Below are 26,316 nucleotides of genomic sequence, written 5' to 3'. Positions count from 1 at the left end.
GAGAGACTTTTGGATGTCAATGTGCTGAGAGGTGCAACTGGAGGGATGTCTGATCATTATCTTGTGGAGGCTAAGGTGAAGATTAGTATGGGTTTTCAGAAAAGAAGAGTGAATGTTGGGGTGAAGAAGGTGGTGAGAGTAAGTGAGCTTGGGAAGGAGACCTGTGTGAGGAAGTATCAGGAGAGACTGTGTACAGAATGGAAAAAGGTGAGAACAATGGAAGTAAGGGGAGTGGGGGAGGAATGGGATGTATTTAGGGAATCAGTGATGGATTGCGCACAAGATGCTTGTGGCATGAGAAGAGTGGGAGGTGGGCTGTTTAGAAAGGGTAGTGAGTGGTGGGATGAAGAAGTAAGAGTATTAGTGAAAGAGAAGAGAGAGGCATTTGGACGATTTTTGCAGGGAAAAAATGCAATTGAGTGGGAGAAGTATAAAAGAAAGAGACAAGAGGTCAAGAGAAAGGTGCAAGAGGTGAAAAAAAAGGGCAAATGAGAGTTGGGGTGAGAGACTATCAGTAAATTTTAGGGAGAATAAAAAGATGTTCTGGAAGGAGGTAAATAGGGTGCGTAAGACAAGGGAGCAAATGGGAACTTCAGTGAAGGGCGTAAATGGGGAGGTGATAACAAGTAGTGGTGATGTGAGAAGGAGATGGAATGAGTATTTTGAAGGTTTGTTGAATGTGTCTGATGACAGAGTGGCAGATATAGGGTGTTTGGGTCGAGGTGGTGTGCAAAGTGAGAGGGTTAGGGAAAATGATTTGGTAAACAGAGAAGAGGTAGTAAAAGCTTTGCGGAAGATGAAAGCCGGCAAGGCAGCAGGTTTGGATGGTATTGCAGTGGAATTTATAAAAAAAAGGGGGTGACTGTATTGTTGACTGGTTGGTAAGGTTATTTAATGTATGTATGACTCATGGTGAGGTGCCTGAGGATTGGCGGAATGCGTGCATAGTGCCATTGTACAAAGGCAAAGGGGATAAGAGTGAGTGCTCAAATTACAGAGGTATAAGTTTGTTGAGTATTCCTGGTAAATTATATGGGAGGGTATTGATTGAGAGGGTGAAGGCATGTACAGAGCATCAGATTGGGGAAGAGCAGTGTGGTTTCAGAAGTGGTAGAGGATGTGTGGATCAGGTGTTTGCTTTGAAGAATGTATGTGAGAAATAGAAAAGCAAATGGATTTGTATGTAGCATTTATGGATCTGGAGAAGGCATATGATAGAGTTGATAGAGATGCTCTGTGGAAGGTATTAAGAATATATGGTGTGGGAGGCAAGTTGTTAAAAGCAGTGAAAAGTTTTTATCGAGGATGTAAGGCATGTGTACGTGTAGGAAGAGAGGAAAGTGATTGGTTCTCAGTGAATGTAGGTTTGCGGCAGGGGTGTGTGATGTCTCCATGGTTGTTTAATTTGTTTATGGATGGGGTTGTTAGGGAGGTCAATGCAAGAGTCTTGGAAAGAGGGGCAAGTATGAAGTCTGTTGGGGATGAGAGAGCTTGGGAAGTGAGTCAGTTGTTGTTCGCTGATGATACAGCGCTGGTGGCGGATTCATGTGAGAAACTGCAGAAGCTGGTGACGGAGTTTGGTAAAGTGTGTGGAAGAAGAAAGTTAAGAGTAAATGTGAATAAGAGCAAGGTTATTAGGTACAGTAGGGTTGAGGGTCAAGTCAATTGGGAGGTGAGTTTGAATGGAGAAAAACTGGAGGAAGTGAAGTGTTTTAGATATCTGGGAGTGGATCTGTCAGCGGATGGAACCATGGAAGCGGAAGTGGATCATAGGGTGGGGGAGGGGGCGAAAATTTTGGGAGCCTTGAAAAATGTGTGGAAGTCGAGAACATTATCCCGGAAAGCAAAAATGGGTATGTTTGAAGGAATAGTGGTTCCAACAATGTTGTATGGTTGCGAGGCGTGGGCTATGGATAGAGTTGTGCGCAGGAGGATGGATGTGCTGGAAATGAGATGTTTGAGGACAATGTGTGGTGTGAGGTGGTTTGATCGAGTAAGTAACGTAAGGGTAAGAGAGATGTGTGGAAATAAAAAGAGCGTGGTTGAGAGAGCAGAAGAGGGTGTTTTGAAGTGGTTTGGGCACATGGAGAGAATGAGTGAGGAAAGATTGACCAAGAGGATATATGTGTCGGAGGTGGAGGGAACGAGGAGAAGAGGGAGACCAAATTGGAGGTGGAAAGATGGAGTGAAAAGGATTTTGTGTGATCGGGGCCTGAACATGCAGGAGGGTGAAAGGAGGGCAAGGAATAGAGTGAATTGGAGCGATGTGGTATACAGGGGTTGACGTGCTGTCAGTGGATTGAATCAAGGCATGTGAAGCGTCCGGGGTAAACCATGGAAAGCTGTGTAGGTATGTATATTTGCGTGTGTGGACGTGTGTATGTACATGTGTATGGGGGGGGTTGGGCCATTTCTTTCGTCTGTTTCCTTGCGCTACCTCGCAAACGCGGGAGACAGCGACGAGGTATAAAAAAAAAAAAAAATATATATATATATATATATATATATATATATATATATATATATATATATATATATATATATATTCCTATGAGCACGGGGAAAATGAAACACGAAAAGTTCCGAAGTGCATTTTCGTGTAATAATCACATCATCAGGGGAGACACGAGAGAAATATAAGTCAGTTGATATACATCGGAGACGAAGTAAGACGCCGTTTGGTAAAACATGTGATTGTCCAAAACATACAACGAGCGTTCATAAATTTATCATTTAACAAATTTTATCAACAATAAAGTTATCTAATTTGTATAGACCATCACTAATATTAAGATTATAATTCTTTGTGTATCTAATAATAGAAGATTCAATGATATTTCTCTTGGTAATAGATAAGAGTTAACAACTGAGATGGCGTTACTCTAGTCAATACAATGATCATAGTTTTTAAAGTGATTAAACAAGGCATTTGATTTTTGTCCCGTTCTTATACTATATTTATGTTGCTTAAGTCTAACTGAAAGATCCTTACCAGTCTGACCAACATAAAACTTATCACATTTTCCCCGTGGACTCATGGGAATATCTTGATCACGCGCAAAATTGTGATCCTTTCCAACATTATATATATATATATATATATATATATATATATATATATATATATATATATATATATATATATATATATATATGCCTATGGTCCACTGCCTTTCCCTTTACCTCACGTTAACCGAGCTGTTTAGCTCGTAAATCAATTATATTGATAGCCTACGTACAAGTTTGTGCGCCCAATGATGAATGTTGCTATGTTACATATGAACAATATCTGCTATATTTAATTGCGGTTTCTTGCGTTAGCAAAATATCGCCTGGAACAGCCGAAGACAGGCCACATTCGTTCACACTCAGTCTCTAGCTGTCATGTAATAATGCACGAAACCACAGCTCCCTTTCCACATCCAGGCCCCACAAAACTTTCCATGGTTTACCCCAGACGCTTCATCACATGCCCTGGTTCAATCCATTGACAGCACGTCGACCCCGGTATACCACATCGATCCAATTCACTCTATTCCTTGCACGCCTTTCACCCTCCTGCATGTTCAGACCCCGATCGCTCAAAATCTTTTCGCACTCACTTCAAACAAGTGAAATGACATGACCACTGGCCTCGTCCCAGCCTTAGTAAGACTCGTTGAACGACATCACGATAGTTGGTAGCTTTAACGACTTACTGTACGGAGTTCCATATCAATACTGTATCTCCCAAGAGATTATTATATGTAATACCAGGATACAGTTTGATGTTTAGTGCATGAATAAATAAACGCCCACTAAAGAGTTAAAAAACTACATAACTATAATTTGCCATATCATACACCGAATGTAACATTAATTTTTTTTTTTTTTTGAGAGTACAGCCATTGGAATCCTGAGAAAGGTTCTATATTTCTATGGTAAAAAGACATCAACAACCATCGGCAAAACAGTTTCAACCTAACCTCAACAAATCAGCTGTAATGTCCGAAACGTTAATATACATATTTATATTCTAACGAGTAAATCATTTGTTCTTGCATTTGGTATAACCCCACAAAATTATGACTAGTTCAAAAGTACATAGAAAATACAATTTACCTTCTTTTACAATGTAAACAAGATGGTTGTTTACAAACTGAATGATGCCTGTACCAATGCAACAAGTTTATCTACGTAATTTGTCCTATGTAATGTATTTTCAATGCATGCATTTGTGAAACCTACTGAGGACAACTGTAGTGACACAGAATAAACCAATAAATTCAATCTACCTTATTATTAATGGCCGAGTGGAAGAGGAATTGGTCCTATAGTCAGCTGAGGCCATGGAACCATCCTGAAGGTCGTCCATGATTTTCACCTTTTTTTTTCTCCTCAAACTTCGAGGTCTTCCTTATCATCTTAGGAAAGTTATTTACAGTAGAGGTGGTACTTGCTGCACACACTGGTAAAGTGATGATGGATAAATATGAACTTATGTTCCACAGTCTTGAGCGTGAGACAGTACGTGAATGAAGTTCCGGAGCCACCGAGACACTGCGGCGGTGAGCACCACCACGACCCACCCTGGTCCACAACTTGACTTTTTGGACCAAATCTTTTTCCTCAGACCTTTTTTTTTCAGATAAAATTTCACGAATTTTCTTTGACTAATCATTCGCTAAGAAGAGTAATTGCATAGTGCTTAAAAAAAATGACAATTAGGATGTAATACACGAAAGCAATGTTGAAGAAATAGTTATCCAATTACATTAGCTTTGCGATAACAAACGATTATGATGTGATTGTATGATATACAAGATCCGAGGCAAGACTTAGGCCAAGCCAAGTTCCCATGTTTTAATCCATACAGGAACTTTTCTGGTATAAATTGCAGGAAATCATATACTGTACTCCTTCTTCCATACGTAATCCTACATCTTCACATATGTTATCTTCATAACCAACTAACATAACCATAATTGTCCCAAGTAATGAAATAAGTTCATCCAAAAGTTATATATTTCCCACAAGAACATTCGTGTAAACACGACGACCTGCAAGTGGAGGTTGGGGTACTGAGGATAGCAGAATTTTACCCTTCCCTTCCTGGCGATGGGAGGTAATCTCTTAGGCCACTAATGGTATGGAAGTTAGTTGTATCCTTAATCACAGTCGGGAAAAGTTAGCAAACTTATTGATGTTGGATAGAATTAAATGAGGACATCTTTTTATGTCAAGGTATAACATGGGTTTGAGGACATCTTTTTATGTCAGAGGGGCTAACAATGGGTAACATGGGTTTGAGGACATCTTTTTATGTCAAGGGCTAACAAGGGTTAACATGGGTTTGCCTGTGAACACCCCTAAGCAGTGTGCCAGATGTTCTGGTTCAAATTCTCCCAGTTCTGAAATGCAAAATTCCCCAAATCAAAAAAAATATCCCCATTTTTAACCGGAGTCACCATAACGAATCACACAACTGAAATGATAAATTCATTCTCTAAATCAACTATATATAGACATTTGTTTCAAAATGACAGCAAAGTCCACAGACACGTGTAAAATTTGTAATGATAAATACCACCGCCAAATCAGAGCACACTGCCAGGTAATCAGGCAAAAATGAAAGAATGGCGACGCCACGAGGGTGCAGTTGCAGTGTGTGTAGGATCTGATCGTCCATTATCCCTCACCAACCCCGTTAACAAAAAAATGGAAAAATTCTCAGCAGTCCCACACATGTATCTGGTTTTAACAAAAAACAAAATGGAAAAATCCTCAGCAGTCCCACACGTATCTGGTTTTTCCGAGGAACTTGGAACACATTAAACCAAAAGAAATCCAGTAACAGCATCATAAACTTGATGCTTCTCTAAGGTCAATTAATCTTTTGCCACCCAAGGAAGCATTTTTGACTCCCTTTCCCCACTTAAAAGAATCTGCTGCTGCCACTGCAGTCTACACACCATAAGTCAGGCTAAATAATGTCTGATTGATTATGAGTAAAGACAAGTACGAGACATGATTGCTCAGTGAAATAACAGAATGCTGACATATTATTTATGAAAATTCCTGCCAAATATCGTCATGTATATATTTACAGCACTTATGGTCATACCAAATAACAATATTATACCAAATCTTCTACTATTAAGAGAAAAACTAACCCCACTATGACCTTCCTTCCTCCGTGCTGCCTCAGGCGTCAGTGAAGAATAGGTTGGCACTGACAGGGTCTGAGGGGGGGTGACTCCGAGAGTCATGAAATGTGGGCTCATCCAAATCTTGGGAGCCCTTGTCCTGCCAGTGGAGCATGCTAGTTGCTGGTCTTATTCCCCATCTACTATGTGTCTGTTTAGCCCAGGTCAACAAATAAAAGAACTGAAAAGTTTCTTACAAACTACACAAATGCCAAAAGGGTATTGTCACAGTGAATGTAGGATGCTGTAATTAAAAAAGTATAATGTCTTAAAATACTGTCTAGCTTTTGAAGGAAAATCCAATTCACAGTAAAAATTTACCAAAATCAGACCTGAATTCCCCATCAATACCAAGAATTCCCAAATCTGACAACATTGTCCCTGTTACCCCCTACCCCCGCAAAAAAAAAAAAAAAAAAGGAAAGACAGCAGTCTCTGCTAACATCAAAAAAATCTGATTACCCCACTTTCATATCACAGCACCATGCTCTACCTACGTAATAGCAAACATGCAACATTTCATTATGCAACTTGAACACTAGCTCATTCAAAACAAAGTCTGCATCCCAGAGAAATGCTCTAACACCATCTTAGACCCAAACATGAGGCCAAGCATACAACTTTCCATCAACCTAAATAGTCAACAACTCCCACTCAACAGAATTCAAACTATATTAATCATCACATGCAGACGTGTGTCATATCACTTCCCACACCACTGACTTCATAATAGGCCATAAACAAACTTGAAACCCACAAAACAGTTGCCAGAACTTCAGTATGAGAAGCATTCTCCTGTTTGCAATGCCTCCCAACCAACCACAAATCCTAAAATGAAAATAATAATCTTAACCTGCTTCATACTTAACTAATTTGCCTTCCCCTAATAAAGACAACACTGATAAAATACACAGTCTATAATGCCTGATAACTGCCTCTAAACCTGTCTCAAACAACATTCCATCAAACATATTCCAATCTGAAACCATATTCGTCCAAGTTTGTAAATTTTGCTGTCTCTTCCCCATTCTGTACACTTGGTCTCTCTCCTACGTTACAAACACTAATTCAATATATCCCAATACTTCTTTTGCCAAAGATATATCTTCCACACTGGACACTAGCTCCTCAGTGGTTATGCACTCTACCTGCACTGACATACACACATCATCACACTTCATGATATGCCAGTTTTTGGAGCACAGTGGGAGCTCCACAGAAGGGAATCCTTGGGAAGGAATTTTTATTGCAAAGCATTCTCGAGCACCATGAGTTTGGTTACATGCCATGTTGCTATCTGATCAGTCTCTGTAACTTGACAAAACATCTGTAATTATTACACACCACAAATGAAGATTAAGGGGTAAAAATGATCTTTCAATAACATTCAGTTTTATTAGATACAGGCATCAACACACATCAACATCATTTACAAACTTAAAAAATAGATATGAGTGATCCCTACATGAAAAGTCTAAGACTTCATGAAACAAATGGCAATATGTCCTTAATTACACCAGGTATTTTGTACAATATGAAATGCAAACATTTCTGGATGATGAACGTTTAAGTACAATGAGGTTTAATTCAAGATATAAGAGAAGAAATGGTGTTACACATTATGAAATTAAAAAAAATATGAATGAGGTCATGATACTAATTAGGTAGATATCTTTGTTTCTGGAACTGTTTAGTCCATAATAAATTCACCAGTGAATATAACTAACTAACATGACTGGAATGAAGACCCACTGCCATTTTGTAAGTTAAATATCCGTCACACTTCTGAAACAATGGCCAACCTGGTTAAACAGATGGCAGCCTATAGGTTCGTGAAGTATAAAATAAGTGGGTGTGCTGCTAATTCTCTGCTGTAAATCAAGCAGTCCTTATCACTTCCGTACCTTGGTTCTGGCCAAATGAATTTGCTATAGAATGTCAAAAACATATAAATTACTGAAAATAAAAAACAGAATTTTGGCACCGTTGAGTGACTTTTCAAAATTACCTGCCATGTAATTTTGAGTTAGGTCATTAATAACTTTCAGTCAAATGAAAACATTACCAGTATTACAAAGGTATTACTGCACCCAGGTATCCAAACTGGCAGCAATATATAATCAATAAATAAAAGCCAAAAGTCAGTAACTTATTGGCACCGTTTCTTTGTCGTAAAAATTCAATCAAAAGAAAGAAAATAAAGGCAGCGTAACTGGTAATCCGACAAAAATCACCATAGAAAGTTGTTATTACTTCAAGGCAGTTAAATATAAATAGAGTTTCTGACTTACAATTATAATGATTCTGATATAGAAACTAATTTCTTATCAAGCCTGATACTTCGAGGGTCTGAGAATGGTCCCAAACGACTTTTGGTGTCCACTGCTCTAACTGCGAAGTGGTAAACATGGCCTGGCATAAACTGAAACAGAAGAAAAAATGATCTATAAAATACATTATAAAGGTATCTGTTCTAGTTCTACAACAATAGTTTGCATAGCAAAATCACAACACACATTTCTAGCAGGGGGCTAGAAACCCTCCCCTCCTTTTATTTCAACTTTCTAAACAGGGAAACAGAAGGAGTCACGCGGGGAGTGCTCATCCTCCTCAAAGGCTCAGATTGGGGTGTCTAAATGTGCGTGGATGTAACCAAGATGAGAAAAAAGGAGATAGGTAGTATGTTTGAGGAAAGGAACCTGGATGTTTTGGCTCTGAGTGAAACGAAGCTCAAGGGTAAAGGGGAAGAGTGGTTTGGGAATGTCTTGGGAGTAAAGTCAGGGGTTAGTGAGAAGACAAGAGCAATGGAAGGAGTAGCACTACCCCTGACACAGGAGTGGTGGGAGTATGTGATAGAGTGTAAGAAAGTAAACTCTAGATTGATATGGGTAAAACTGAAAGTGGATGGAGAGAGATGGGTGATTATTGGTGCATATGCACCTGGGCATGAGAAGAAAGATCATGAGAGGCAAGTGTTTTGGGAGCAGCTGAGTGAGTGCGTTCCTAGTTTTGATGCTCGAGATCAGGTCAAAGTGAGGAATTTCAGTGCAAAGGTGAGTAACGTGGCAGTTGAGGGAATAATTGGTGTACATGGGGTGTTCAATGTTGTAAATGGAAATGGTGAATATCTTGTAGATTTTTGTGCTGAAAAAGGACAGGTAACTGAGAATACCTGGTTTAAAAAGAGAAATATACATAAGTATGCGTATGTAAGTAGGAGAGATGGCCAGAGAGCGTTACTGGATTACGTGTTAATTGATAGGTGCACAAAAGAGAGACATTTCGATGTTAATGTGCTGAGAAGTGCAACTGGAGGGATGTCTGATCATTATCTTGTGGAGGCGAAGGTGATGATTTGTAGAGGTTTTCAGAAAAGAAGAGAGAATGTTGGGGTGAAGAGAGTGGTGAGAGTAAGTGAGCTTGGGATGGAGACTTGTGTGAGGAAGTACCAGGGGAGACTGAGCACAGAATGGAAAAAGGTGAGAACAAAGGACGTAAGGGGAATGGGGGAGGAATGTGATGTATTTAGGGAAGCTGTTATGGCTTGGGCAAAAGATGCTTGTGGCATGAGAAGCGTGGGAGGTGGGCACATTAGAAAGGGTAGTGAGTGGTGGAATGAAGAAGTAAGATTATTAGTGAAAGAGAAGAGAGAGGCATTTGGACGATTTTTGCTGGGAAATAATGCAAATGACTGGGATATGTATAAAAGAAAGAGGCAGGAGGTCAAGAGAAAGGTGCAAGAGGCAAAAAAAGGGCAAATGAGAGTTCGGGTGAGAATCATTATATTTTAGGGAAAGTAAATTGATAGTTTTTTTTTTTTTTTTATTATACTTTGTCGCTGTCTCCCGCGTTTGTGAGGTAGCGCAAGGAAACAGACGAAAGAAATGGCCCAACCCCCCCCCCATACACATGTCCACACACGCAAATATACATACCTACACAGCTTTCCATGGTTTACCCCAGATGCTTCACATGCCTTGATTCAATCCACTGACAGCACGTCAACCCCTGTATACCACATCGCTCCAATTCACTCTATTCCTTGCCCTCCTTTCACCCTCCTGCATGTTCAGGCCCCGATCACACAAAATCTTTTTCACTCCATCTTTCCACCTCCAATTTGGTCTTCCTCTTCTCCTCGTTCCCTCCACCTCCGACACATATATCCTCTTGGTCAATCTTTCCTCACTCATTCTCTCCATGTGCCCAAACCATTTCAAAACACCCTCTTCTGCTCTCTCAACCACTCTCTTTTTATTTCCACACATCTCTCTTACCCTTACGTTACTTACTCGATCAAACCACCTCACACCACACATTGTCCTCAAACATCTCATTTCCAGCACATCCATCCTCCTGCGCACAACTCTATCCATAGCCCACGCCTCGCAACCATACAACATTGTTGGAACCACTATTCCTTCAAACATACCCATTTTTGCTTTCCGAGATAATGTTCTCGACTCCCACACATTCTTCAAGGCTCCCAAAATTTTCGCCCCCTCCCCCACCCTATGATCCACTTCCGCTTCCATGGTTCCATCCGCTGCCAGATCCACTCCCAGATATCTAAAACACTTCACTTCCTCTAGTTTTTCTCCATTCAAACTCACCTCCCAATTGACTTGACCCTCAACCCTACTGTACCTAATAACCTTGCTCTTATTCACATTTACTCTTAACTTTCTTCTTTCACACACTTTACCAAACTCAGTCACCAGCTTCTGCAGTTTCTCACATGAATCAGCCACCAGCGCTGTATCATCAGCGAACAACAACTGACTCACTTCCCAAGCTCTCTCATCCCCAACAGACTTCATACTTGCCCCTCTTTCCAAAACTCTTGCATTTACCTCCCTAACAACCCCATCCATAAACAAATTAAACAACCATGGAGACATCACACACCCCTGCCGCAAACCTACATTCACTGAGAACCAATCACTTTCCTCTCTTCCTACACGTACACATGCCTTACATCCTCGATAAAAACTTTTCACTGCTTCTAACAACTTGCCTCCCACACCATATATTCTTAATACCTTCCACAGAGCATCTCTATCAACTCTATCATATGCCTTCTCCAGATCCATAAATGCTACATACAAATCCATTTGCTTTTCTAAGTATTTCTCACATACATTCTTCAAAGCAACCACCTGATCCACACATCCTCTACCACTTCTGAAACCACACTGCTCTTCCCCAATCTGATGATATATATATATATATATATATATTTTTTATTATTATACTTTGTCGCTGTCTCCCGCGTTTGCGAGGTAGCCCAAGGAAACAGACGAAAGAAATGGCCCAACCCCCCCATACACATGTATATACATACGTCCACACACGCAAATATACATACCTACACAGCTTTCCATGGCTTACCCCAGACGCTTCACATGCCTTGATTCAATCCACTGACAGCACGTCAACCCCGGTATACCACATCGCTCCAATTCACTCTATTCCTTGCCCTCCTTTCACCCTCCTGCATGTTCAGGCCCCGATCACACAAAATCTTTTTCACTCCATCTTTCCACCTCCAATTTGGTCTCCCTCTTCTCCTCGTTCCCTCCACCTCCAACACATATATCCTCTTGGTCAATCTTTCCTCACTCATTCTCTCCATGTGACCAAACCATTTCAAAAACACCCTCTTCTGCTCTCTCAACCACGCTCTTTTTATTTCCACACATCTCTCTTACCCTTACGTTACTTACTCGATCAAACCACCTCACACCACACATTGTCCTCAAACATCTCATTTCCAGCACATCCATCCTCCTGCGCACAACTCTATCCATAGTCCACGCCTCGCAACCATACAACATTGTTGGAACCACTATTCCTTCAAACATACCCATTTTTGCTTTCCGAGATAATGTTCTCGACTTCCACACATTCTTCAAGGCTCCCAGAATTTTCGCCCCCTTCCCCAACCTATGATCCACTTCCGCTTCCATGTTTCCATCCGCTGCCAGATCCACTCCCAGATATCTAAAACAATTCACTTCCTCCAGTTTTTCTCCATTCAAACTCACCTCCCAATTGACTTGACCCTCAACCCTACTGTACCTAATAACCTTGCTCTTATTCACATTTACTCTTAACTTTCTTCTTTCACACACTTTACCAAACTCAGTCACCAGCTTCTGCAGTTTCTCACATGAATCAGCCACCAGCGCTGTATCATCAGCGAACAACAACTGACTCACTTCCCAAGCTCTCTCATCCCCAACAGACTTCATACTTGCCCCTCTTTCCAAAACTCTTGCATTCACCTCCCTAACAACCCCATCCATAAACAAATTAAACAACCATGGAGACATCACACACCCCTGCCGCAAACCTACATTCACTGAGAACCAATCACTTTCCTCTCTTCCTACACGTACACATGCCTTACATCCTCGATAAAAACTTTTCACTGCTTCTAACAACTTGCCTCCCACACCATATATTCTTAATACCTTCTACAGAGCATCTCTATCAACTCTATCATATGCCTTCTCCAGATCCATAAATGCTACATACAAATCCATTTGCTTTTCTAAGTATTTCTCACATACATTCTTCAAAGCAAACACCTGATCCACACATCCTCTACCACTTCTGAAACCACACTGCTCTTCCCCAATCTGATGCTCTGTACATGCCTTCACCCTCTCAATCAATACCCTCCCATATAATTTGCCAGGAATACTCAACAAATTTATACCTCTGTAATTTGAGCACTCACTCTTATCCCCTTTGCCTTTGTACATTGGCACTATGCACGCATTCCGCCAATCCTCAGGCACCTCACCATGAGTCATACATACATTAAATAACCTTACCAACCAGTCAACAATACAGTCACCCCCTTTTTTAATAAATTCCACTGCAATACCATCCAAACCTGCTGCCTTGCCGGCTTTCATCTTCCGCAAAGCTTTTACTACCTCTTCTCTGTTTACCAAATCATTTTCCCTAACCCTCGCAATTTGCACACCACCTCGACCAAAACACCCTATATCTGCCACTCTATCATCAAACACATTCGACAAACCTTCAAAATACTCACTCCATCTCCTTCTCACATCACCACTACTTGTTATCACCTCCCCATTTGCGCCCTTCACTGAAGTTCCCATTTGCTCCCTTGTCTTACGCACTTTATTTACCTCCTTCCAGAACATCTTTTTATTCTCCCTAAAATTTAATGATACTCTCTCACCCCAACTCTCATTTGCCCTTTTTTTCACCTCTTGCACCTTTCTCTTGACCTCCTGTCTCTTTCTTTTGTACATCTCCCACTCAATTGCATTTTTTCCCTGCAAAAATCGTCCAAATGCCTTTCTCTTCTCTTTCACTAATACTCTTACTTCTTCATCCCACCACTCGCTACCCTTTCTAATCAACCCACCTCCCACTCTTCTCATGCCACAAGCATCTTTTGCGCAATCCATCACTGATTCCCTAAATACATCCCATTCCTCCCCCACTCCCCTTACTTCCATTGTTCTCACCTTTTTCCATTCTGTACTCAGTCTCTCCTGGTACTTCCTCCCACAGGTCTCCTTCTCAAGCTCACTTACTCTCACCACCCTCTTCACCCCAACATTCAATATATATATATATATACATATATATCTTTTTTTTTTTTTGCTTTGTCGCTGTCTCCCGCGTTTGCGAGGTAGCACAAGGAAACAGACGAAAGAAATGGCCCAACCCACCCCCATACACATGCCTTGATTCAATCCACTGACAGCACGTCAACCCCGGTATACCACATCGCTCCAATTCACTCTATTCTTTGCCCTCCTTTCAACCTCCTGCATGTTCAGGCCCCGATCACACAAAATCTTTTTCACTCCATCTTTCCACCTCCAATTTGGTCTCCCTCTTCTCCTCGTTCCCTCCACCTCCGACACATATATCCTCTTGGTCAATCTTTCCTCACTCATTCTCTCCATGTGACCAAACCATTTCAAAACACCCTCTTCTGCTCTCTCAACCACGCTCTTTTTATTTCCACACATCTCTCTTACCCTTACGTTACTTACTCGATCAAACCACCTCACACCACACATTGTCCTCAAACATCTCATTTCCAGCACATCCATCCTCCTGCGCACAACTCTATCCATAGTCCACGCCTCGCAACCATACAACATTGTTGGAACCACTATTCCTTCAAACATACCCATTTTTGTTTTCCGAGATAATGTTCTCGACTTCCACACATTCTTCAAGGCTCCCAGAATTTTCGCCCCCTCCCCCACCCTATGATCCACTTCCGCTTCCATGGTTCCATCCACTGCCAGATCCACTCCCAGATATCTAAAACACTTCACTTCCTCCAGTTTTTCTCCATTCAAACTCACCTCCCAATTGAATTGACCCTCAACCCTACTGTACCTAATAACCTTGCTCTTATTCACATTTACTCTTAACTTTCTTCTTTCACACACTTTACCAAACTCAGTCACCAGCTTCTGCAGTTTCTCACATGAATCAGCCACATGAATATATTTTTTTTTATTTTCATTATACTTTGTCGCTGTCTCCCGCGTTTGCGAGGTAGCGCAAGGAAACAGACGAAAGATATGGCCCAACCCCCCCCCATACACATGTATATACATACGTCCACACACGCAAATATACATACCTACACAGCTTTCCATGGCTTACCCCAGACGCTTCACATGCCTTGATTCAATCCACTGACAGCACGTCAACCCCGGTATACCACATCGCTCCAATTCACTCTATTCCTTGCCCTCCTTTCACCCTCCTGCATGTTCAGGCCCCGATCACACAAAATCTTTTTCACTCCATCTTTCCACCTCCAATTTGGTCTCCCTCTTCTCCTTGTTCCCTCCACCTCCGACACATATATCCTCTTGGTCAATCTTTCCTCACTCATTCTCTCCATGTGCCCAAACCACTTCAAAACACCCTCTTCTGCTCTCTCAACCACGCTCTTTTTATTTCCACACATCTCTCTTACCCTTACGTTACTCACTCGATCAAACCACCTCACACCACACATTGTCCTCAAACATCTCATTTCCAGCACATCCATCCTCCTGCGCACAACTCTATCCACAGCCCACGCCTCGCAACCATACAACATTGTTGGAACCACTATTCCTTCAAACATACTCATTTTTGCTTTCCGAGATAATGTTCTCGACTTCCACACATTCTTCAAGGCCCCCAGAATTTTCGCCCCCTCCCCCACCCTATGATCCACTTCCGCTTCCATGGTTCCATCCGCTGCCAGATCCACTCCCAGATATCTAAAACACTTCACTTCCTCCAGTTTTTCTCCATTAAAACTCACCTCCCAATTGACTTGACCCTCAACCCTACTGTACCTAATAACCTTGCTCTTATTCACATTTACTCTTAACTTTCTTCTTCCACACACTTTACCAAACTCAGTCACCAGCTTCTGCAGTTTCTCACATGAATCAGCCACCAGCGCTGTATCATCAGCGAACAACAACTGACAGAGGTATAAGTTTGTTGAGTATTCCTGGTAAATTATATGGGAGGGTATTGATTGAGAGGGTGAAGGCATGTACAGAGCATCAGATTGGGGAAGAGCAGTGTGGTTTCAGAAGTGGTAGAGGATGTGTGGATCAGGTGTTTGCTTTGAAGAATGTATGTGAGAAATACTTAGAAAAGCAAATGGATTTGTATGTAGCATTTATGGATCTGGAGAAGGCATATGATAGAGTTGATAGAGATGCTCTGTGGAAGGTATTAAGAATATATGGTGTGGGAGGAAAGTTGTTAGAAGCAGTGAAAAGTTTTTATCGAGGATGTAAGGCATGTGTACGTGTAGGAAGAGAGGAAAGTGATTGGTTCTCAGTGAATGTAGGTTTGCGGCAGGGGTGTGTGATGTCTCCATGGTTGTTTAATTTGTTTATGGATGGGGTTGTTAGGGAGGTAAATGCAAGAGTTTTGGAAAGAGGGGCAAGTATGAAGTCTGTTGGGGATGAGAGAGCTTGGGAAGTGAGTCAGTTGTTGTTCGCTGATGAATATATATATATATATATATATATATATATTTTTTTTTTTTTCATACTTTGTCGCTGTCTCCCGCGTTTGCGAGGTAGCGCAAGGAAACAGACGAAAGAAATGGCCCAACCCCCCCATACACATGTAAATACATACGTCCACACACGCAAATATACATAGCTACACAGCTTTCCATGGCTTACCCCAGACGCTTCACATGCCTTGATTCAATCCACTGACAGCACGTCAACCCCGGTATACCACATCGCTCCAATTCACTCTATTCCTTGCCCTCCTTTCACCCTCCTGCATGTTCAGGCCCCGATCACACAAAATCTTTTTCACTCCATCTTTCCACCTCCAATTTGGTCTCCCTCTTCTCCTTGTTCCCTCCACCTCCGACACATATATCCTCTTGGTCAATCTTTCCTCACTCATCCTCTCCATGTGCCCAAACCACTTCAAAACACCCTCTTCTGCTCTCTCAACCACACTCTTTTTATTTCCACACATCTCTCTTACCCTTACCTTACTCACTCGATCAAACCACCTCACACCACACATTGTCCTCAAACATCTCATTTCCAGCACATCCATCCTCCTGCGCACAACTCTATCCATAGCCCACGCCTCGCAACCATACAACATTGTTGGAACCACTATTCCTTCAAACATACTCATTCTTGCTTTCCGAGATAATGTTCTCGACTTCCACACATTCTTCAAGGCCCCCAGAATTTTCGCCCCCTCCCCCACCCTATGATCCACTTCCGCTTCCATGGTTCCATCCGCTGCCAGATGCACTCCAAGATATCTAAAACACTTCACTTCCTCCAGTTTTTCTCCATTCAAACTCACCTCCCAATTGACTTGACCCTCAACCCTACTGTACCTAATAACCTTGCTCTTATTCACATTTACTCTTAACTTTCTTCTTCCACACACTTTACCAAACTCAGTCACCAGCTTCTGCAGTTTCTCACATGAATCAGCCACCAGCGCTGTATCATCAGCGAACAACAACTGACTCACTTCCCAAGCTCTCTCATCCCCAACAGACTTCATACTTGCCCCTCTTTCCAAAACTCTTGCATTTACCTCCCTAACAACCCCATCCATAAACAAATTAAACAACCATGGAGACATCACACACCCCTGCCGCAAACCTACATTCACTGAGAACCAATCACTTTCCTCTCTTCCTACACGTACACATGCCTTACATCCTCGATAAAAACTTTTCACTGCTTCTAACAACTTTCCACCCACACCATATATTCTTAATACCTTCCACAGAGCATCTCTATCAACTCTATCATATGCCTTCTCCAGATCCATAAATGCTACATACAAATCCATTTGCTTTTCTAAGTATTTCTCACATACATTCTTCAAAGCAAACACCTGATCCACACATCCTCTACCACTTCTGAAACCACACTGCTCTTCCCCAATCTGATGCTCTGTACATGCCTTCACCCTCTCAATCAATACCCTCCTATATAATTTACCAGGAATACTCAACAAACTTATACCTCTGTAATTTGAGCACTCACTCTTATCCCCTTTGCCTTTGTACAATGGCACTATGCACGCATTCCGCCAATCCTCAGGCACCTCACCATGAGTCATACATACATTAAATAACCTTACCAACCAGTCAACAATACAGTCACCCCCTTTTTTAATAAATTCCACTGCAATACCATCCATATGTATATATATATATATATATATATATATATGTTTTTTTTTCAAACTATTCGCCATTTCCCGCATTAGCGAGGTAGCGTTAAGAACAGAGGCCTGGGCCTTTGAGGGAATATCCTCACCTGGCCCCTTTCTCTGTTCCTTCTTTTGGAAAAATTAAAAAAAAATAGAGATGGGAGGATTTCCAGCTCCCCGCTCCCTCCCCTTTTAGTCGCCTTCTACGACACGCAGGGAATACTGGGAAGTATTCTTTCTCCCCTATCCCCAGGGATATATATATATGTTTTTTATACACATTTGCCATTTCCCAGATTAGCAAGGTAGCATTAAGAACAGGACTGAGCCACAGAGGGAATATCCTCACTTCCACCCTTTCTCTGTTCCTTGTTTTGGAAAATTAAATTAGCCTTGTATAAAACACGGTAATATTACAGATGCACATTCTATACCGAATGAACCATGCCCATTTTCAAAACTAGTGAACTCAACCCAGAACATGAAAAACATGAAAATAAAGAAATAAGAAAACATTCTGATTCAATCAGTATAGTGTACTCCTACTCACCTGTGTTAAAGTGCAAGCCATAGGTAATTCCAGGGCTTTGACACTTCCCACCTTCTTCCATAGACTAGCACTAGGAGCTGCAGCACCTTCTTGATAGGCATACAACTGGTAACTCGCAATGGTCTCATGATCTTCTGTCTTAGACATGGTCCATGAAAGAACAATACCTGGAATAAAAATAATTCTATTTTGGCAATACATCTTCAGAATACTGACAATTCTTTTTTTTCAAGTTCATTAATTCCTTTAAAATCATGCTTTCCACAATCAGTTGCCTGTATTTGCAAATCATCCCATTTCACACCATACATTTACTCCAAATGCATGCCTCCTGCTTTCCACATTCTGTGGACTGTCCAAGTAAATAATCTTATTTCATGCAAAATTTTGCAATCAAATACAAGCATCTTGATTTCCACATTCTGTAGCTTGTCCAAGCAAATCACCTTATTTCTTGCAAAATTTTTCAACCAAATGCAAGCATCTTACTTTTTACATTCTGTGGCCTGCTCAAGAATGTCATCCCATCTCAGGATGTATTTTCCACTCAGCCTCCTGCTGTATCTCTACTCAAGGACCAAGTTTCATTAGCATGCACTGCAGCAGGATACATCACTTCCAGTGGATGTCTTTATACTTGGAAATTGAGAGCTTCTTTTCTTACTACTGTCTGCCTACCTACACTTCACCTTCTATTGTTTGCTCGAACCTTTTGATATTCTTTTATGTAGGAAGCTCCAGTCAAGGGAAAAAGTTCATACCAAGGCTGACCCTTAATTGAAATATAGAGAGGTAAATGAAAGGGAAAAAGAAGAGACAAGGGAAAGTATTTAAGAATTTTGGAGGAAGTGAAAAACCTGTATTTAGAACTAACTAGGTCATGAGAGGGTGGAGAGTTCCATAGCTTCAAGGTGAATGGAAAGAAACTATTATCAACTACAGCCCACCTTCGAGTTGCAAATAGCCACAAAGTAATCATCTGAGGCAGCAGTTTGCTGAGGATTCCTTGGTCTAGATTGTGGTGAGGACACACAAGCAACTGGCTCTCAGGAGCAAAAACCCATATAATACCTACTGAAGGAAAGTGAATCAAAATTGCAGCAGAGGACAAGCAGGTCAAGTTTTGAAGTTAGCCTCAGAGAGTATTTAAGTCGGATTGCTTCCAACTCAACTCTGTCAAGTAAGGAAGCAGAGCCAGAGCCATCCCAGACATGAGGGCAGCACTCCATACAAGGCCAGATCGATCCTTTGCATTAAAAGAACAACTGTCTACCCCACTGAGATACCCTATCTAAGTCAGTTTAATGAGGAAGTTGTGTCAAGATGAGATGCACATTGAGTGAGAGGAGAAGGTGCTGAATTAAAGTATGAGGATGAATGCAGCACTGAGTCATCAGCATATGAGTGAATTGTGGAAGAAAGGAAGTTGTTGATAAAATGGAGAAAAAGTGTAAGAGACAAGACACAGAACCTTGAGAGACTCTGCTGCTGATGGAGAAAGGGGCAAAGACTGATCCATCTATAACACAAAAGGGAACAGGTCAGCCAGAGGGGAAGCTATATATAAGGAAGCAAAGTGAGAGAAGACAAAAGAAGGGAACTTAAAGAGATGAGACCCTGACGTCACTCTGCCACAAGTTTTGATATGTCAAGGGAAACAACATAGGTTTTCCCAAAATCCTTCAGGGATGATGACGAGACATTAGTGATAGAAGCAAATAACACCAGAGAATCTCACCTCATGGAAGCCATACCGGAGATCAGAGAGAAGACTTTGAGATTCAAGATGTTTGACATGCGAGTCGAGGAGGATTCAAAGACTTTGGAAATGGTTGATGTCAAAGCAACAAGACAATAGTCAGAGGGGTTTGAATAGTCATCCTTCTCAGGGATTGGATGTACCAACATATGCTTCAAAGAAGGAAAAATTCTGATTTCTAAACAAAAACAGAACAGACAAGAAAACAGAGATGCTTTTCAACAGAAACAGAACTGACAAGAAAACATAGATGCAAGTTCTGAGCACACTTTTTCAGTAAACAGGGATGGTTGCCATCAAGATCATAAGCCTTGTTTTTGTCCCGGGAGAGAGGTGCTTTTTGAACTGTTCCAAAGTGAATACAGGAAGGGGCACAGGATTAGTAAAATGGGTATTAGGGGTGAAGGGATGTTGGAATCATCCAAGGGAAAGTTGGAGGAGAAATGGGAACCCAAGAGAGTTCCTTTGTCTATGGAAGACACATGTATAGTACCATTACAACAAAAAAAAATTAAAGGTAGAATGACAAAAGTTAGCATTGCTCTTAGCTAAAGTCTAGAAAGACATCAGTGGATGACGTCGAGGTTATCACACTTCCTTTAAATAAGGAATGCAAACCATCCTAGCAATCTGGATCCTCTTCACTTGCCCACTCAACAAAACATCATAGAGGAGACCCTCCTTCTAACTCTACTTTACTCAACATGAGGCTTTTTGTCTTTTGAGCAATGGGCAAAACGCGAAATAAGTACGACTAAGCAGTAAAGTGCATTTTTGGTTACTACATATACTGTACGTGGATAATGTTGTTTTACTAATATAACAGAAAGGCAAGTTGCTCTCAATCAAGTGTACCATATTATGATGGTCAATGCATGACAAAGGTTGTAATGTTTCAAAGAAACAAATATGCAATCATTAATTCAAAAGGATGAGACTGACACTTATTAAGGAGTACAGGTACAGGGAATGATCAAGAATGGTACTAAGAAAGTGAAGGCACATTCATACAAGACAGCATTTCCTCTAACGGATAAGGTGAAAGAAAATTGCATTGACAAAAGCCTACAAAACTGAATAATTGTTCCAACCCATGAGCACTAAAGAAAACTCCTGGACAAGAAGAGAAGAAACAAATAACCTGCACAGTAATGCAGGAATTACAAGACAGATGAAATCAAGAAGTCATCAGAAGAGATATCAGACAACATATAAATAATTATTTATTCATTTATCTATCTATTTTGCTTTGTCGCTGTCTCCCGCGTTAACGAGGTAGCGCAAGGAAACAGACGAAAGAATGGCCCAACCCACCCACATACACATGTATATACATACACGTCCACACACGCAAATATACATACCTATACATCTCAATGTATACATATATATACACACACAGACATATACATATATACACATGTACATAATTCTTACTGTCTGCCTTTATTTACTCCCATCGCCACCTCGCCAAACATGGAATAACAACCCCCTCCCCCCTCATGTGTGCGAGGTAGCGCTAGGAAAAGACAACAAAGGCCACATTCGTTCACACTCACTCTCTAGCTGTCATGTAATAATGCACCGAAACCACAGCTCCCTTTCCACATCCAGGCCCCACAGAACTTTCCATGGTTTACCCAAGACGCTTCACATGCCCTGGTTCAATCCATTGACAGCACGTCGACCCCGGCATACCACATCATTCCAATTCACTCTATTCCTTGCATGGCTTTCACCCTCCTGAATGTTCAGGCCCCGATCACTCAAAATCTTTTTCATTCCATCTTTACACCTCCAATTTGGTCTCCCACTTCTCCTCATTCCCTCCACCTCTGACATATATCCTTACTGGTTGGTAAGGTTATTTGACATAGTATGATTCATGGTGAAGTGCCTGAGGATTGGCGGAATGCTTGCATAGTGCCATTGTACAAAGGCAAAGGGGATAAGAGTGAGTGCTCAAATTACAGAGGTATAAGTTTGTTGAGTATTCCTGGTAAATTATATGGGAGGGTATTGATTGAGAGGGTGAAGGCAGGTACAGAGCATCAGATTGGGAAAGAGCAGTGTGGTTTCAGAAGTGGTAGAGGATGTGTGGATCAGGTGTTTGCTTTGAGGAATGTATGTGAGAAATACTTAGAAAAGCAAATGGATTTGTATGTAGCATTTATGGATCTGGAGAAGGCATATGACAAAGTTGATAGAGATGCTCTGTGGAAGGTATTAAGAATATATGGTGTGGGAGGCAAGTTGTTAGAAGCAGTGAAAAGTTTTTATCGAGGATGTAAGGCATGTGTACGTAGGAAGAGAGGAAAGTGATTGGTTCTCAGTGAATGTAGGTTTGCGGCAGGGGTGTGTGATGTCTCCATGGTTGTTTAATTTGTTTATGGATGGGGTTGTTAGGGAGGTGAATGCAAGAGTTTTGGAAAGAGGGGCAAGTATGCAGTCTGTTGTGGATGTGAGAGCTTGGGAAGTGAGTCAGTTGTTGTTCGCTGATGATACAGCACTGGTGGCTGATTCATGTGAGAAACTGCAGAAGCTTGTGACTGAGTTTGGTAAAGTGTGTGAAAGAAGAAAGTTGAGAGTAAATGTGAATAAGAGCAAGGTTATTAGGTACAGTAGGGTTGAGGGACAAGTCAACTGGGAGGTAAGTTTGCATGGAGAAAAACTGGAGGAAGTAAAGTGTTTTAGATATCTGGGAGTGGATCTGGCAGCAGATGGAACCATGGAAGCGGAAGTGAATCATAGGGTGGGGGAGGGGGCGAAAATTCTGGGAACCTTGAAGAATGTTTGGAAGTCGAGAACACTATCTCGGAAAGCAAAAATGGAAATGTTTCAAGGAATAGTGGTTCCAACAATGTTGTATGGTTGCGAGGCGTGGGCTGTGGATAGAGTTGTGCGTAGGAGGGTGGATGTGCTGGAAATGAGATGTTTGAGGACAATAAGTGTTGTGAGGTGGTTTGATCAAGTAAGTAATGTAAGGGTAAGAGAGACGTGTGGAAATAAAAAAGAGTGTGGTTGAGAGAGCAGAAGAGGGTGTTTTGAAATGGTTTGGTCACATGGAGAGAATGAGTGAGGAAAGATTGACCAAGAGTATATAAATGATATCTAGAAAAAAAAAATGGACAGAAGTGTTAATAAAAAAATGAAAAACCCTGATGAATAACCTGCTCTGGGTTAGAGATATTTCAGATGATGTTATGCAGATGATTGTACATCATGTGAATAGGAGTTTTTTCAAAGGGCAGTGGAAAGAATGAATACACAGCTATCACATAAACATCCAACTTGGTTTGAAAAGCAAATAATGTCAATCAAGTCAGAACAAAAAAGTCATCATATGGAACATTAGCTGATAATACAAATAAACTACCTCTAAGGCTTTATGCTATCTATCTATATCTCTATGCCAGTTCCAACTGGAGCTCCCTCAAGGGGGTGGCTTCAGCAATAGTCTCCATAAAGGCTGTATACTCTTCATCTAAACCCGTGTGTATGGGAATGAAGTTTTAAGATGGGGAGACTGACTGTGGATCAAGCTTAAATTCCTGGGATGCAAAACTAATTGTATCCATCAATCATACTCAATATTCCGTATCATCCAAACTGAACATTTCAGTTGTTATGACCCTGACACATGGCCTAAAGCTTTATAATATTACATCATACTTGAAGAAACAATCAACTTACTACTGTCCTTGTGTGAAAGTTTAAGTGTTGGTTGAGGAGGTAGTTTTTTAGATAAGCCAGCCACTTGCTGGAATGGCGTTCTAGGTAATGGAGCAGGATGCCGCAACTGAAGAGAAAATGCACTTAATAAGCAAATTGTAAAATTTCAGAAAAACAGTAACTGCAATAAGAAAATAGTGTATGCAAAATTTAAGTAAATATTCACTGAGCACAGTACATCAAATTAGGAGAAAATCAATAACCGTGTGATACTTGAGTAATATCTGCTAATGATGTCTTGATACTAATGGATTTGAATATTTGCATTCTAGTAATATTTATCTGATAGGAAAATGCATTACTTTTCAAGAAAATCTTTTCTTCTCAGTCTTTCATTAAACCCACCTGATTAAGCTGTGGCAAGGTAGATGTGGTGGTTCTGGTTGTAGAGTTTACAACAGATGCCATTACACGGGAGTTATTCGCCGTGTGGTTTCCAAGTGAGCCTATACGGGACTGAGCTACGGCGGGGTTTGTAACATTGTCCAATGTCTGCATTGCAGTTGACTGAAATAAATCAAAATGTACAACTATCATTCTCTGTACCCATTATATAGTAAAGGGAAATGAAAAATCATGTCAGAGAATAAATTATCGTCAGATGTTTATCAAAATTTTTAACAACACCGCAGTTACTCACCACCTGACTAACAATTAGTGCTGTGGTGGGTTGACCCCCTGATGTATTTGGCAGAAGAACAACCTGTCCAACACCTCCAGCCTGCTGAAAATACGAGCAAAAAATATCATTCAGGAGCTTGCTTTTACAGCTAGGATGCAGTTCTATAAGCAAAAAAGAAAAAATGTCAAGATGATGTCCAACAAAATTTACTCAAAATTATCTATTTATTTTATTATACTTTGTCGGTCTCCCGCATTAGCGAGGTAGGGCAAGGAAACAGTTGAAAGAATGGCCCAACCCACCCAAATACACATGTATATACATACACGTCCACACACGCACATATACATACCTATGCATTTCAACATATACATTTAGATACATACACAGACATATATATATATATATATATATATATATATATATATATATATATATATATATATATATATATATATATCTTTTTTTTTGCTTTGTCGCTGTCTCCCGCGTTTGCGAGGTAGCGCAAGGAAACAGATGAAAGAAATGGCCCAATATACATGTATATACATACGTCCACACACGCAAATATACATACCTACACAGCTTTCCATGGTTTACCCCAGACGCTTCACATGCCCTGATTCAATCCACTGACAGCACGTCAACCCCGGTATACCACATCGATCCAATTCACTCTATTCCTTGCCCTCCTTTCACCCTCCTGCATGTTCAGGCCCCGATCACACAAAATCTTTTTCACTCCATCTTTCCACCTCCAATTTGGTCTCCCACTTCTCGTTCCCTCCACCTCCGACACATATATCCTCTTGGCCAATCTTTCCTCACTCATTCTCTCCATGTGCCCAAACCATTTCAAAAAACACCCTCTTCTGCTCTCTCAACCACACTCTTTTTATTTCCACACATCTCTCTTACCCTTACGTTACTTACTCGATCAATCCACCTCACACCACACATTGTCCTCAAACAACTCATTTCCAGCACATCCATCCTCCTGCGCACAACTCTATCCATAGCCCATGCTTCACAACCATACAACATTTTTGGAACCACTATTCCTTCAAACATACCCATTTTTGCTTTCCGAGATAATGTTCTCGACTTCCACACATTCTTCAAGGCTCCCAGGATTTTCGCCGCCGCCCCCACCCTATGATCCACTTCCGCTTCCATGGTTCCATCCGCTGCCAGATCCACTCCCAGATATCTAAAACACTTTACTTCCTCCAGTTTTTCTCCATTCAAACTCACCTCCCAATTGACTTGACCCTCAACCCTACTGTACCTAATAACCTTGCTCTTATTCACATTTACTCTTAACGTTCTTCTTTCACACACCTTACCAAACTCAGTCACCAGCTTCTGTAGTTTCTCACATGAATCAGCCACCAGCGCTGTATCATCAGCGAACAACAACTGACTCACTTCCCAAGCTCTCTCATCCACAACAGACTTCATACTTGCCCCTCTTTCCAACACTCTTGCATTCATCTCCCTAACAACCCCATCCATAAACAAATTAAACAACCATGGAGACATCACACACCCCTGCCGCAAACCTACATTCACTGAGAACCAATCACTTTCCTCTCTTCCTACACGTACACATGTCTTACATCCTCTATAAAAACTTTTCACTGCTTCTAACAACTTGCCTCCCACACCACATATTCTTAATACCTTCCACAGAGCATCTCTATCAACTCTATCATATGCCTTCTCC

The 26,316-nt window shown here is 41.1% G+C and overlaps 1 protein-coding gene across 1 annotated transcript in view; it reads right to left on the bottom strand.

Annotated features, from left to right (window-relative positions):
• Nucleotides 1–7,560: 7,560 nt before the first annotated feature.
• Nucleotides 7,561–26,316, bottom strand: part of LOC139748290 (uncharacterized) — a 165,844-nt gene continuing 147,088 nt past the window's right edge. Inside the window, exons 10-14 of the mRNA XM_071661277.1 lie at nucleotides 24,609–24,689; nucleotides 24,314–24,475; nucleotides 23,930–24,035; nucleotides 18,478–18,644; nucleotides 7,561–8,607 (exon numbers count right to left, since the gene is read on the bottom strand). Of these exons, the coding sequence (XP_071517378.1) occupies nucleotides 8,479–8,607; nucleotides 18,478–18,644; nucleotides 23,930–24,035; nucleotides 24,314–24,475; nucleotides 24,609–24,689 (645 nt within the window). The 3' untranslated portion in view covers nucleotides 7,561–8,478. The remainder of the gene's footprint in view (nucleotides 8,608–18,477; nucleotides 18,645–23,929; nucleotides 24,036–24,313; nucleotides 24,476–24,608; nucleotides 24,690–26,316) is intronic.

Source organism: Panulirus ornatus, chromosome 73 (assembly GCF_036320965.1).
Source record: "Panulirus ornatus isolate Po-2019 chromosome 73, ASM3632096v1, whole genome shotgun sequence".
Lineage (NCBI taxonomy): Eukaryota > Metazoa > Arthropoda > Malacostraca > Decapoda > Palinuridae > Panulirus > Panulirus ornatus.
Note: the sequence above shows the minus strand (reverse complement) of the source record. Positions and strands in the feature narration are given on the sequence as shown.